At 40.2% G+C, this 15,844-nt stretch overlaps 1 protein-coding gene across 4 annotated transcripts in view; it reads left to right on the forward strand.

Moving 5' to 3' along the window:
• The window catches only part of bbox1 (butyrobetaine (gamma), 2-oxoglutarate dioxygenase (gamma-butyrobetaine hydroxylase) 1), a 220,637-nt gene that overhangs the window by 156,207 nt on the left and 48,586 nt on the right, over positions 1-15,844 (forward strand). For all 4 annotated transcript variants that reach the window (XM_072592701.1, XM_072592703.1, XM_072592702.1 and 1 more), the window contains exon 5: positions 13,347-13,452. In XM_072592701.1, the coding sequence (XP_072448802.1) occupies positions 13,347-13,452 (106 nt within the window). The remainder of the gene's footprint in view (positions 1-13,346; positions 13,453-15,844) is intronic.

Below are 15,844 nucleotides of genomic sequence, written 5' to 3' on the forward strand. Positions count from 1 at the left end.
TAATGACAGAGCTCAAGAGTATTGGGCACTAGAAGCAGACAGGACCTTAATAACATTTGGTTCCAGTGGATGAGAGGTGGATGCAAGACATCATCATGGATTGTCGAAGACATTGGTCAATATCCCAGAACCTGGTTTGCACTGTAGGGTGAAGTGTAGCCCTTATTCATTTCCTTTGTGTTCACTTTTGCTGGCTATCGGTAAAAGTTAATATTTGGACTTAATTTGACTGTTTGTATATAATGTTCCTTTACTGAACAATGACAAGATGTGGGTGTCCATTGGGGGAAGAGTAGAGGTGCCTAAGTGAGAATAATTAGAAATGTAACCATTAATTACATAACATGTCCTTGTGACATCTGTCAAGGGAGTGTCCTCCTTATCCATTCCGTTCCCTTCCCCAGCCCCAGTGGAAGTAGTCCATATCCAAGCATTGGTGTCATTATGAGCTGAAAATGTGTTGCTGGAAAAGCGCAGCATCCAAGGAGCAGGAGAACCGACGTTTCGGGCATGAGCCCTTCTTCAGGAAGTGTCATTATTTTAGATTGGTTTCAAGCCCTTTCAAACTTTGTCTCTGCCAAGTGTTTGCTGTGAATTATTGTACATTTGCAAAAAATGAACAAAGATGAAGGAGAAAAAAAAATTAAAGGGCAATCCTATTTCCTTTTGGCTAAGTTTGAGTTGCATCAACTGTTTTGGAGGAATTCTCTTCACATGGCCCAGTGAGATTCTTCACCATATATCAAATGTACCTCGTTAATTACCTATCCCACCATTATTGCGTCCACCACAGATTATTCTTCTGTGTGCAGATTCTTCAAATGGATCTAAGAATGAGTGATTTGATTCTGAAGTACTTCTTTCCTTTCTCACAAATCATTACAAATATTATCATAGCATCAAGCATCCTACACATCTGATTCTAGCCTCATCTTACCATGCATCTTGCTCAGAATGACTCACTGATCAGCAGGTATTTGCAAAAGACCCTTGCGCCTGTGCCACCTTGGAAATGTTACTGTGCACCCAGACAAGCATTGGCAATTTACCAACACCGTTCAGGCAGAGTAATGGCACAGCAACTATACTTATAGTGCACAGCAAGCAAGGCTGACATTCCCTTGCACATACAATCCCATTCTCTCACTCTAGTCACTGTTTAATCACATGGTTTACTTGTCCTTAGTTACTCCTCACAGCCTGTTGATATGATAATATTCATACATTGAATGAAAGAAAAGAAGCTCCAAGTACTACAGCTTCAAACTACTTATTCTTAGATATATTTGAAGAATCTGCACACAAAAGAATAATCTATGATGGATGCAATAAGGTAAGGTAGTTAATTAATGAGATACATTTGTATGATGTGGTGAGGAGTCTCACAGGGCCACGTGACAAGAATCCTTCCAAAACAGTCAATGCAACTCACTTAGCCAAAAGGAAGTAAGATTCAGCCCTTTGATTTATTTTCCTTCAATCTTTGTTCATTTTTTTGTAAATGTACAATAATTCACAGCAAACACTTGGCAGAGCCAAAATCTGAAAACAAAAGGCTTGAAATCAATCCAAATATACTGGCGCCAATACTTGGATATGAACTACTTCACTGGGGCTATGGAAGGGAATAAGGGTGGATAAAGAAGAGACTCCCTTGACAGCTATCACAAGGGCATGTCAATATAATTAATGACTGATTTCTAAAAGATCATTTTTAGGAACAGATTATTCTCCTTTGCACAGATTCTTCAAGTGTATCTAAGAATAAGTGGATTGAGCTTCTTTCCCTTCACAATTCTTATGAAAATCTTCACAGCAACAGGCTGTGTGGGGTTTCCAGCAGAACGGTATGAGTGGATCACTGTAGATGTCACAGTCCTTGGAATTTTTATTCTTTGAAACCACCAGAGATTCAATGACTCCTCTTCCCTCCCTGCCACACAACATTTGGGTAGTACTCAGAAACATGCAGACAACTTCAAATCAATAGTATCCTTGTAATATTTTAATATTTTTAGTGTGGTGGTAATGATACATTTTTTTCCATAACGTGTAGCTGCCTTAGTTAAAATCCACTCTTTGCAAACCATAAGTTTCCTTTGGAGCTTTGGACATTGGCAACACAGTTTATGATAAAATAATGAAGTTTTTTTAACAGGTCAAAAAGTTGGAACTTTGCTCTTTTCTTCTCCACTGGATTTCCTTTGTTTGAATAAAACTTACTTTGTGTTGAGTGATGTATTCCAGGCTGTCCATCCAAGACTTCTGGGACCACCACCATGCAACTTTTGTCACTATAATTTATTCTAGATATGATTTGTTAAACAGTGATTTCCTATGGCATTTCACTTAAAAGGCAAATTATATTGATAGCAACAATAAGCATGTTTTTTTGTCTTTTGCTTAAGAAAATATATAATAAACTGGCACAAGAATGCATTCTTTCCACATTAGGACATAGAAATGAAGACTTATTCTTATAATACAATATGCTACATTTGACAGCAAATGAACCATTTTTATTTGTGTAATACAGTAAATGTGCCAAATTTGATTCTGATTAAAAAACACGTATTTTATGTAATTATATGTACAAAAAGAGGTCTCAAGTGGCAGACATATAATTTGATATCATTCAGAATGATGCATATACATATTTTGGCTATTCTGCTGTGGCTGGTATTAATTTTCCCTGAATCATTAAGGTTGCAAGTCCAAGCCTCACTCCAGAGAACTTCTCGGCTGGAAGTTTAAGAGGTAAAGGTTGAACAACTAGTTCAGGACAGATTCAGTTTTAAGAACACAGTCTCTAAGATGAGGATGTTTTTACGATATACCTCTATTCAGCTCACAAAGATGAATGAAGAGCTGAAAAGAAAAGAAAGGAAGTAGGTTGAACTACAAGCTCTGTATAATCATGCTAATTCCAGAGTGTGATGCTGGAAAAGCACAGCAGGTCAGGCAGCATCCGAGGAGCAGGAGAATTGACGTTTCGGGCATAATCTCTTCATCAGACTTATCTTCGATTCTCCTGATCCTTGGATGCTGCCTGACCTGCTGTGCTTTTGCAGCACCACACTCTCTACTCTGATCTCCAGCATCTGCTGTCCTCACTTTCTAATAATGATTGTAATGCAACAATTCCAGTTGACGACCTTGAGAAGCTTGCATGTAAAATGGACAGTGCTCAGCAGGAGCACTACAGAAACATCAGCTTGAGTTCAACGCAATGCCAGAGAAAATTACAGACCTGCAAGAACAGCTGGAGATGCAGAGCACATGACAATAAATCACTCAAAAAATAGTCCTTATAGAAATAAATGCTAGCAATGATGATCTAGTGAAAGAATTCAAACAAGACATTGGGGATACAAAACAACTACTGAAGATGTCCAGGCTTCCAATAAAACAAAAAGGATAAAACAAATTGAAGAGGCTTGACAGGTGTTGTAGCCAGTCATGAGGGAGAAACCACACTGAACTAACAGAAGGCTATAAGTTTGATCGAATAAGAAAAATCTAGGATATAAAATCAGGAAGTTTAAAATAAATGCAGTTGAGGAACAAAACAGCGAATGTTAAGAAAATTTAAATCACTTGACAGTTAAGAAAGATCTTAACATAATAAGCAAAAAGAAAAAGTTGATCCTTTCAATGGCAATACTCTTTATGAGCATTCAACCGCCGCTAAAACCAGGTGACCATTTAACCAGATGTTTATTTTGATTTGTTTTGATTTGGATGTTGCTAAACAATTGAACTGTTCCAAATCAGATGTAGGGGGATTTTCCAGAGTGTGCACTCTCTTGGATACTGGCTAATGAGTTCTCTTACTCAATTTGGGTCTAGTGGGACTCTTTTGCTATCTCACGTCTTCATACTGGCAGCAACTACAGTGGATCTTGAAAAAAAGTTTTAACTGTTTGACTGAAGCTTGGCTTTGTTTTGGGGTTTTGCTGTGGACTGACCAAGAGTTTGTCAGTGCAGGATATGTCCCGAGTGAAGCTATGCAAATGCCGTCATTCAAGTCGTGTTCCCCAAGCTCAGTCCGACTGGTGAGGGTGTCCATTTCCATCTGAATACCCTACAACTCATATGTATTTTGCCATATTTTCCAAGGATAAAGCCTGTTGTAGTGCCTGTTTGAAGTCCAATTTGGCTTCAGCTAGTAAGTGCTTTTGCATGGCTACGTCATTAATCCCACATCAAATAGTCTCTCAGTATCTCATTAACGGTTAAACCAAACTCATGTGCCAATGCTGGTTGTCTTAAACTAGTCCAAAATCCCAAAATGGAATCTCCTGGTTCTTGAATTGCTGAGTAAAACTGATGTTATCTCAGAAGCAAAGGAGGCTTAGGGTCATAATAGTCCTTAATTGAATCTGTCAGTTCTTAAAAAGTTTTTAGTACCATGTGCCTCAGGAAACATTAAGCTCCTAATAACCAAAAACACTGTGGGTCCACAAGCTGTCAGGAGAGTTATTTGTTGCTTTTCATCTGCTCTTATGTCATTTGCCTGGAAAAAAAATTGCATTCTTTCCATATACTGGCCCCAGTCAAGCTTCCCAAACAACATATGCTGCCACAAATGCTTATCCTCAACTCAAAGATGACTGATGCGAACAAATTTCTTCAGGAGCGTGCTTTTCTCTTGTCGCCATTTAAATAACTTCACAGAGGCTAGCATCCCTTCAGCAATCACCCTTTATTTACAAGTGGTGAGTGATACTGATCCAGCATACTCAGAGCCAACTCTCAAAGTGAACAGGATATCTGACACTTCTGTACTTATCTGTCTACCAGGGCTCCCTGATTTGACCAGGTTAACAGCCCATCAGGGAACTCATATCCTATGACATCCACATGGCTAACCTTGTTATAATAATTATAAAGAACTTGCTGGAGAGGGAGCCCATGTGGATCACTAGCTTTTACCCTAAAGAAAGTGAAGCAAATCTTTTGGAAGTCAGGAATTCCAGTAAATCTGCTACCTGAACAAATTTGCAGGTATTTTGAAAATTTTACTATTTTAAAATATTTCACTAGTAAGAAATCTATAAAATGAGAATAAGTTTATTATGCTGTTGAAGTGCCCATCCTCTTATTTCTCAGATTCCATGACTCAACTCATGCTTCCACAGTCGTCCACACAAGAAACCCCTCAGCTAATAAACGGTTAGAAGAAACAAAAAAAATACATATCTGGAAATATCTGATTTCTGGTAGGGGTTCAAAACTAGGGGGCATTTTTTAAGGAGAAAGTGAGGACTGCAGATGCTGGAGATCAGAGCTTAAAAATGTGTTGCTGGAAAAGCACAGCAGGTCAGGCAGCATCAAAGGAGCAGGAGAATGGATGATTCGGGCATAAGCCCTGAAGAAGGGCTCATGCGCGAAACGTCGATTCTCCTGCTCCTTTGATGCTGCCTGACCTGCTGCGCTTTTCCAGCAACACATTTTAAGGCATATTTTTAAGGCAAAAGGAGAAAGATTTTAAAGGAGCCTGAAGGGCAACCTTTTCACACTTGGGGTGGTTTGTACATGGAATGAACTTCCAGAGGAAGCATTGGATCCAGATATAGTTAGAATATTTAAAATACATTTGGACAAATACATGAATAGGAAAGTTGTGTAGGGATATGGGCCAAACGCAGGCAAATAGGATGAATCTAGCTTGAAAAACTTGTACGACATGGACAAGTTGGACCAAAGGGTTCATTTCCGTGCTGTACGACTCTGTGACTCTAGCAGGACAGTTAACATTGGCCAATGCTAAATCAACTAAACTGGTTCAATAAACTGTAATGTTGTGGGAGATCCAACATGGTGGCGATCTAAGAAGATTGCACTGTAGATCTCTGCATCACAGCCCAAGCGGGACGAACCTTTAACCTGCCCAACACAGACCATTGTGACACCTTGGGACTCTGGTAAGGTCGTGGAGTCCCAAGAAACTTCTAAAAATTAACTTAGCTGCATTTCCAGCTGTCCAGAGATGCTGAAAAGGGAGGAGGAGCATCCTAGGCCGGGTCTGCAGTTCAGCCTGCAGGATCCTCAGAGTCGATTACTTTCCAGGCCTGGTGAATGAGCTTGTGAAATCTCGCGAGATGCTGGGAAAACTGATTGAAGAGAAGCTGGCTCCAATCTCTCTCATGCTGCAGAAGGGAGACCTGGAGAAGAGGACGGATGAGGTGGAGCACAGGACCACAGTGGTGGAAGCTGAATCCAATTCATCCAAGGATAGGATCCAAGCCCTGGAGACGCAGGTCCGTAATTTGTGCGACCAAGTGGATGATCTTGAAACGGGCAAGAGAAAAATCATTCGGATCATCAATCAACTTGAGGGTAAGGAAGGTGAGCGACCTACAGAATTTGTTGAGGATTGACTGCCGAAATTACTTGACTTGGAGGCTGGTATGAGAGGATTGGAGATAGAGAAGGCTCACCGGGTCGCAGCGTGGAGATTGGGTCTGGGTCAATGTCCTCGTCCTCTCCTGGTGCAGTTCCATCATTACCGGGATAAGGAGAGAGTCATGAAAGCTTCCAGAGGCCAGGGGAAGGATCCGAAGGCCCTAATTTACAAGGGATCTAAGATCATGTTCTTTCAGGACTTCTCAGCGGTGGTGATCTGGAAATGAAAGTCTTACGATGGTGTCAAGAGAAGATTCAAGGAGCTTGGGATTCAGTACTCGCTGAGGTATCCGGCGGTGCTTCAGAACACATGAGATGGATCCATACATCTCTTTGACAGGTCGGAGAAGGCAAGATATTTTGTGGTCAAATTAGCCTAATTTGAACAATTTTAGTATGTATAAATAGTGTTGTTTGGGTATGTCTTTATCGTTTTGTAAAAGAAACAGAGGAAGTCTGGTTAGAGCTTTATCTTTCTTTATTTTCCTCTATTGATAATAATTTGGTTTAAACTATGTTTGGCAGCGGTTGAGATGCACATTTTCAATTTCTAAGTTAGGACACACTAAAGGATGGGTGGGGTATTCCTTTTTTTTAAGAAATTTTTTTTTATTCATATTGGTATTCTATAGGGTGTTTATTCTTTTCTGCTTGTGTTTGCGGTGCGGCTCTAGCTGGGAGCAGTGAAGGTGGCTGGGATGGTTGGATGCCTACTTATGGGCAGTTTGAAATGGGTAGTTGCCCCCTCTGGGCAGGGGGTGAGTTCCTCTAATCAGCGCTGTCAGCGCTTTATATGATGGTTAGTTTTTTGGTTTTTATTGTTATTAATACTCAATAGTTTTGTAGGTTTGTTAAATGTAGTGGTTTTAGTTCATGTAGTTTTTATATTTGGTGGATCATGTGACACTAAGGCTCAGCGGTTTGTGGTTTGGGTTCCTCCTCCTTGGAATTTAAATGTCATTGCAGAAGGTTATGACTAATGACTTGATTAAATGGTGTGTTTGGAATATCAAGGGAAGTCACTCACCAGTTAAGAGGAAGAAGGTACTCTTGAGTCTCAGAAAGGAGAAGGTGGATATTGCTTTGTCACAGGAGACACACTTGGATGACAAGAAGCATCTGAAATTACTGCAGAATGGCTTTAACTGAGTTTATTTTTTATCATTTAATACCAAAAGTCAGGGAGTGGCTATATTGGTGAGGAAGAATCTCCCATTTAAATTGTGAGAATGTGTTAAAGACACACACGGGAGGTTTGTAATTCTTAAAGGAGAAAGTGAGGACTGCAGATGCTGGAGATCAGAGCTGAAAATGTGTTGCTGGAAAAGTGCAGCAGGTCAGGCAGCATCCAACGAGCAGGAGAATCGACGTTTCGGGCATGAGCCCGAGGAAGATTCCTGAAGAAGGGCTCGTGCCCGAAACGTCGATTCTCCTGCTCCTTGGATGCTGCCTGACCTGCTGCGCTTTTCCAGCAACACATTTTGAGTTGTAATTCTTAAAGCCTTGATAAATGAGGAAGAATATGGTGTTTTATATGCTTATTGCCCTCCAGCTCATCACCTTGCATTTTTGGTCGACGCTTTTTCTAAACTGATAAGTCTCAAATCCCAGCACATCATTATATATAGATTTTAACTGTTTCATGGATCCCACAGTGGACAGGTTGCCCAAAGGTCCATCGATACTCTCTGTACAAACTTAACAGTTAGTGGGTCTGTGTGGGGAATTAAGGTTGTTGGACGTCTGGAGGCGTCTCCACCCTACAGGTAGGGATTTTACATTTTTCTCCAATCTGCACAGATGTCACACAAAGATTGATTGACCCCTGTGGTAACCCTGGATTTGGTGGTATCTTGTACGATTGGTTATATTACCATCTCTGATCATGCTCCAGTGTACCTTACGGTAAAGATTAAGGACGTTACAGTGGGTTTGAGGTACTGGCGAATAGATCCCTTATCCTCAAGGATAATAAGTTTGTGGAGTATTTCTCGAGAGAATTTGAGGCGTTCCTGGACATCAACTTAGGCTCAGTTGGTAGCTCATCCATCCCCAGGTAAACTGCCAAAGCCTATGCTAGGGGGTTAGTTATTTCTTATTCCACCAGTAGGAAGCGGCAGAAGGGTGGGCAGCAACGTCTCCTTGAAGCATGGTTGAAGGCAGCCGAGAAGGCCTACTTTAACAGATTCTCGTTGGTCAAGCAACAGAGGATTACGGCACTGCGGTCTGCATTGAATTCCGTGCTGACGCAGACGACAAAGAAGGAGCTGGCTTTTGCAAAGCAAAGGTTATATGAACATGGTGACAAGCCAGGCAAATACTTAGCTTATCTCGCCAGAAAAAGGAGTGCCCCACAAGCCATTACGGTGATTAGAGAAGGTCTGGGAACCTAACCTGTGATTCTAAAAAGATTGACGTGGCGTTCCAGAGATTTTACTCTAAGGTATACCAATCCGAGGATTATAAGGAGGGGCAGGCCAAAATGGAATCTTTTTTTAAGGACCTGAAGCTCCCGTGAGTCCCGAACAAGAGTCCTTTCTCAATGCCCCATTTTCAGAGCAAGAAGTGCAGGAAGCTGTGAGACAGCTTCAGAGTGGAAAGGTGCCTGGTCCTGACGGACTTCCCAGTGAATTCTATAAGGAATTTATAATTATATTGTCAGGCCCGATGCTCAATATGTTTAATGATCCATACAGTCATGATTGTCTCCCACCATCTCTGAGAGAAGCCAGTGTTTCACTTATCCTTAAAAAAGGGAAGGACCTGTAAGATTGTGCTTCATACAGGCCCATCTCACTCTTAAATGTGGACTTTAAAATCCTCTCTAAGACTCTCTCATTAAGGCTGGAGACTGTATTACCTTCTACTATTAAAGAGGATCAAATGGGTTTCATCAAGGATCGCAGTTCCTCCAATAATGTTAGAAGGCTGCTTAATGTAATTCAAGCATTTCAACAACAGTCAATACAGGGGTTGGTGATTTCTCTAGATGCAGAAAAGGCATTTGACTGAGTTGAGTAGCTGTACCTTTTCTACACTCTGGAGCAGTTTGGTTTGTGTGAAGTCTTTATAAAATAGGTAAAGGTACTCTACGGTGGCCCTCTCGTGGCGGTCATCACCAATGGGGTACGATCAAGCAATTTTAATATTTTTAGGGGCAGCCAGCAGGGCAGTCTCCTTTCACCATTGCTTTTTATATTGGTGATTGAACCACCGATTGGAGGCCATTCGTGGGGATCCCAATATATCAGCTCCAGAAGTGGGGTCAAAATTACATAAGATTTTGTTGTATGCAGACGATGTCCTAATTTTTTGACAAATCCAGCAGTTTTAGTACTTCATCTGATACAATGCATTTGCGCGTTTGGCGCTTTTTCAGGTTATAAGATTAATTTTGCGAAATCAGATGCTATGCCTATCGGTGGTCTTATGAGGGAGCTAGCTCTTGGGGGCTACTATAGATTCCCATTTAGGTAGTCATGGGAGGTTTTGTGTATTTGGGCATATTCATTACTCCAGTTCTGGATGTGCTGTTCAAAGCCAATTTTATCCAATTATTTGAAAAAATTAAACAAGATCTTCAAAGATGGGAGGCACTTCCAGTCTTATGGTTTGGTTGGACAGCGCTTATTAAGATGACTACTTTCCCCCTTTTGCTATACCCTGTACAGATGGTCCCCCAATATTCAATAAGCAAACTCTCAGGAGGCTGAATGGTTGGTTCAACTCCTTCATTTGGCATCGTAAGCGGCCCCTCATTAAATTAGCTAAACTGCAACTGCCTCATAGACTGGGGGGAGTGGACCTTCCAGACATTAAAAATTACCAACTAAGCTCGCTTTTGTCCTACATGACTAATTAGGTTTGTGGAGATCCTCTTTCAATATGGCTAGATATCGAAGCCTCCCAAGCAACGTACCCCCTTACCAGTTTCCCTTTTTTGGACAAAATGAGGACAGTTAGGGAATATTGCCATAATCTAATAATTATCCAGACTGTTAATGCATGGAGGGCAGTTTGGCAGACGGAAGGCAATATTGACAAAACATCTTTGTTTACCCTTTAGTGGGTATGCTGAGTTTTCAACCGAATACGACAGATTCAGGATTTAAATGTTGGGCAGCTAGGGGTGTATCTTGCATAAGCGATTTACTTGAGGGAAACGTAATGATGTTCTTCGGTCAGGTAGTACGGAAGTATGAGTTATCAAATAGAGACCTCTTTCATTTTCTTTCAAGTTAGGGATTTTATTTTTAAAATGACCACACTTTTGACTGATCCCTACAAATCTGACATGGGGAGGGGGGGTGGGTGCTAAGTGATACGAGTACACTTTCTGTCAGTACGTTATATCATCAATTGGGGGGTGCCCTCTCAAGTGAGTTTGATCAACTCTGCACGATGTGGGAGAGAGAGCTGGGTGTTGAAGTCTCTTCAGAGGCATGGGAGGATATTTGGGAGAATGCAAGGAAGATATCAATTTGCAATAGGACCCATGCTTTATAGTTGAAGATTCTCCCCACGGTCCACTTGGCTCCAGACCGTTTATCAAAATCTAAACCAGGGGTATCTTCAACATGTCCCAAGTGCAAGGTTGGTATCGGCACTCTTCCCCATTGTCTCTGGTCCTGTGGTAGGCTTCAAGCATATTGGAATGCTGTGGAGGACGTAATGGAGAGGACCTTGGGTGTAAGGGTGGAGAAGGACCCTATCTCTGCCCATTGTATTTCCTCCAGACACACATAAGAAAAACTTTTCAATATTCTCACTTTCTGTGTAAGAAAGAATATCTTGCTAGGTTGGATATCTGAAAACCCCCTGGGCCTGTCGGGTTAGCGGAAGGTTGTTATGGAGCATATTCCCTTGGATTTTCTCACAAATATGGTACACCACAAAACTGAGAATTTTTATAAGGCAGTCCTTTTTGGAATATCTTGACACAGATTTATCTGCCACACTAATAAAGGCTTTTATATATCCATAACGATTGTGTTTTACAAGTCCAATGTCCAGGGAAGAGGAACTGTGAACGTATGAGTATTTTGTTTGGCTGGGCTGAGTTATTACTATTTATTAGTTTGTTGTTGGTTATTTATTTAGCTAAATAGCCAGTTTGGGTTTTTATTCTATACTTTTCTATGTATGTTTATACAGTTGCACAAGAGGGTGGGTTGGGTTTTTTTTTACTTGGGTTTTTTTTGTACTGTTTTGAATTGTATTGTTTTGTACTTGTAATATTAAAAATCTATTTTCCAATAAAAGTATATGTTTTAAAAAATGTAATGTTTAAAATAAGTTAATTTTTGATTATCAAATCTTGATATATACTCTAATATATGATGCAAATTGTACTCCTGAAATTAAACCCTGCTGCTTTTCTCCTTACAGTTTTCATTCCATACTGCCCTCAGTAAAAAACATAAGTTATCAACTGGAAAGAGCATAGGCAAGCAGGAAGAATAATTAAAACACATGGTACTTCTAATCAAGTAATTTACAATTCCTTGAATCACATATATTTATGAAGACGGTAAATAAAGACCGACATGAAAGTGCAATGCTATGGAATATTAAATAATGTGGTTGACTTAACCATTGCTACATTTTAATGCATGAGACGTAAATAGAAGTACAATTACTGTTATTTCAGAGTGGGCTGAATTTTTGCATTCTTTCAGAGAATGTGGGCTTTGCTGGCTGGGCTAACATTTGTTACCTATCCATAATTGCCCCTTGAGCAGATAGTGCCCTTGAAGCACGATTGTCTGTTGGTCCTAATATATTTGGGATTGAGCTGGAAGGAAAGATTGTAATGAGTACACTGGTGACCAACTGCCCACCATCAAAACCGACACTGTCTCCCCTGACCCAATCTCCAGATCTCCAGGAACCCCAACACAGTTAAGTCCCCCAATTGGAAGTGAGAATCCTGTCATAATGATTCTCAAGTTTACAGAGGACATTTAAATCCCCCTGTTCTACCCCACACCAGATAGAAATCTTACACCAGAGAGAATTAAAAGCTGTCAGTTTTCCCCATTATCAATTACTAATGAGGTCACTGGGTCGAGAGGAATGAAATAGGATGTGTTTGATAGTGCAACCAATGTCAAGATACAGAAAGATGCTGAAAATAAAAACAGGGAAAGATTAGATTGAAAGAGTGAAAAAGACAGAAAGAAAATGTTTTTACAAATTGTTACTTTAAAGCTTAAATCCCCCAGCAAAATGTAAAGCAGTAAAATTTGATTGTAAAAGTTGATTTTCAGTGCCATTGGGGTTTTCAGGCATAATTAACTTTTACCATGTTAATGAGATGACTGAATCTGAAATGGACAGCCTCTACTTTCTTTGCCAAGTTTAGTCAGTTTTTACCATACTAAAAAGTCATGCTGTTCAACACATTGAAATGAAGAACCAGAGAGTGGGATGCCCTCTTTGTGCATCTCAGACAGCAGGTATTTTTGAGATTTTCATGTTTCGCAGCATATTTCCACTGATATGAAGTTGCTGTTCAATTTGTGCGTAAATAGTATTGGCAGCTATTAGCATCAGTTTTCAAATTCTAGCCTAGATTTGGTTAATAATTTCAAGAAATATAAACTTGTGGAAAAATTCCAAAAATATTAATTAAACAAGACACCAAGTTCTAAATTATGTGATTTCCATTACAATAATGTCTGGGCCCAGTAGCAAGTTCATATGCTTTTGACAGAAATGTTACAGTACAAAGACATTTGTTGCATTGCTAACTACACTTTAATATTTTACACAATACCAATTTACCACTAAATACAGTTAAAGGCAGTGAACAAGGTATACAATTTTAAGCTCATTATTTTTGGCCAAATTAAGTAATACTATATTTCAGGGAACTACTTTAGCAAGAATATGATATGGCTTAATGTAGTTTTATTTGCCTCTCCTCTTTTTAAAAGGCTTACCTGGCAAGTGGAAGATAAGGCTGGTGCCAACAATGTGGCTTACACAAGTGGGAAACTGAGCCTACATACTGACTACCCGGCACTACATCGTCCCCCTGGGGTAAGACTGCTTATTTTTGTCTAAAACCCTTGAAACTACATTTTTTCCAAAAACATAATGAGAAAATGAAACATAAAGCAAGGAGAAATATGTAGTGGGTTGGGAATAAGCCAGTTTTTTGTTTTACTTGAATAAAAATGTCCACTGTTGCTTATGCAGCATTGTCTAACATAGTGAGTTTGTTGAGCATGAACAGTCTCATTCTCACTGAAAATCATAACTTTTATAAAGAAAAGTGTTATCATTGAGTATTTGTATCAGATTATTGAGATTCTAGAAATTTCTGCTAATGTTTTAAACCCTTTTAAAGCGAGGAAGAGAGTTGTTGCAGGAGTGAAGGGACAGTCTGGTATTTTCACTGGAAAGTAATAAAATGTAGACTAAAGTAGGTACAACATTGATCAGAGTTGAGGTGATTGTAATGATGTAAGAGAGTAATGAAATATTATTTTGAGGGCATTGAGTGATAGTTGAAAGGAAATTTTATGAGAACATGTTCTCTTTTCATTAAGTAAAAACACTGAAAAACTGTTAAACTGTTGGAAACTGGAAAGAATGCAGATTAAAATGTCAGTCCTGTAATTAGCTGATGAAAGTCCAAGGACGCAAACCAAAAAATTTGGAAGTATCCGTACTTAGGTAATATGGAAGATTGAGTCAAACAGTTTTTAGCACTATGCAAAGATACCCTTCAGCCCATTATGTCCATACTGGTCATCAAATATCCACCAAGATGCACCACCTTGTAAAAATGATGGAGAATTCTCAAATATGACTTTAACTCTATCTGTTTTCTCTTTATTTTGGTTTCAAGTCATGGAAATCAGGAGAATTTGCTAAATCCTCAGGAAAAGAACATTCCTTCAGTAGTGCTATGACTCAGTAGCACATTAACCTGAGTGAGAGCTTGTGGGTTTAATCCCATCATGGGTACTTGAGCATAAAGACTGAAACTTCTATGCACTACTAGGAAGTATTGCCTGTCTGTCTTGCTTTCTTTTAGGTAACTGACACTCAGATTTGTAAGACATAATAAAACAACCACAGCACTGTTTTGAAGATCAATGGAGTTATTGCTCCTGTCCTGGCAAAAATTTATCCCTCATTCAACATCCCAAAGAAAATATCTTGTCATTATCACAACCAACTGGCTAGAACTTTTCCATTACTTTTCAATATTTATATAAATGATCTGGATGTGAGCCTAAGAGGTATAGTTAGTAAGTTTGCAGATTACACCAAAATTGGAGGTGTAGTGGACAGCGAAGAAGGTTACCTCAGATTACAACAGGATCTTGATCAGATGGGCCAATGGGCTGAGAAGTGGCAGATGGAATTTAATTCAGATAAATGTGAGATGCTGCATTTTGGGAAAGCAAATCTTAGTACGACTCATACGCTTAATGGTAAGGTCCTCGGGAGTGTCGCTGAACAAAGAGACCTTGAAGTGCAGGTTCATAACTCCTTGAAAGTAGAGTCACAGGTAGATAGGATAGTGAAGAAGGTATGCTTTCCTTTATTGGTCAGAGTATTGAGTACAGGAGTTGGGAGGTCATGTTGAGGCTATACTGGACATTGGTTCGGCCAATTTTGGAATATTGCGTGCATTTCTGGTCTCTTTCCTATCAGAAAGATGTTGTGAAACTTGAAAGGGTTCAGAAAAGATTTACAAGGATGTTGCTAGGATTGGAGGATCCAAGCTATAGGGAGAGGTTGAAGAGGCTGGGGCTGTTTTCCCTGGAGTGCCGGAGGCTGAGGGGTGACTTTATAGAGGTTTATAAAATCATGAGGGGCATAGATATGGTATTTAGACAAGGTATTTTCCCTAGGATGGGGAAGTCCAGAACTAGAGGGCATAGGTTTTAGGGTGAGAGTGGAAAGATATAAAAGAGACCTAAGGGGCAACTTTTTTACACAGAGGGTGGTACATGTACGCAATGAGCTGCCAGAGAAAGCGGTGGATGCTGGTACAATTGCAACATTTAAAAGGCATTTGGATGGGTATATGATTAGGAAGGGTTGGAGAGATATGGGCCAGGTGCTGTCGGGTGGGACTTGATTGGGTTGGGATATCTGGTTGGTATGGACGAGTTGGACTGAAGGGTCTGTTTCATTGCCGTACATCTCTATGACTCTATCACCTGCTAGGCACAAATTAGTTTTTAGGAGAAAGTGAGGACTGCTGATGCTGGAGATCAGAGTCGGGTGTGATGCTGGAAAAGCACAGCTGGTCAGGCAGCATCCAAGGAGCAGGAGAATCAAAGTTTCAGGCTATAGCCCTTCATCAGGAATGAGGCTTGTGGGCCAAGGGGGCTGACAGATAAATGGGAGGGGGTTGGGGCTGGGGGGAAGGTAGCTGAGAGTGCGATAGGGAGATGAAGGTGGGGGTGAA

This window comes from Chiloscyllium punctatum, chromosome 22, assembly GCF_047496795.1.
Source record: "Chiloscyllium punctatum isolate Juve2018m chromosome 22, sChiPun1.3, whole genome shotgun sequence".
In the NCBI taxonomy this organism is placed as follows: Eukaryota; Metazoa; Chordata; class Chondrichthyes; order Orectolobiformes; family Hemiscylliidae; genus Chiloscyllium; species Chiloscyllium punctatum.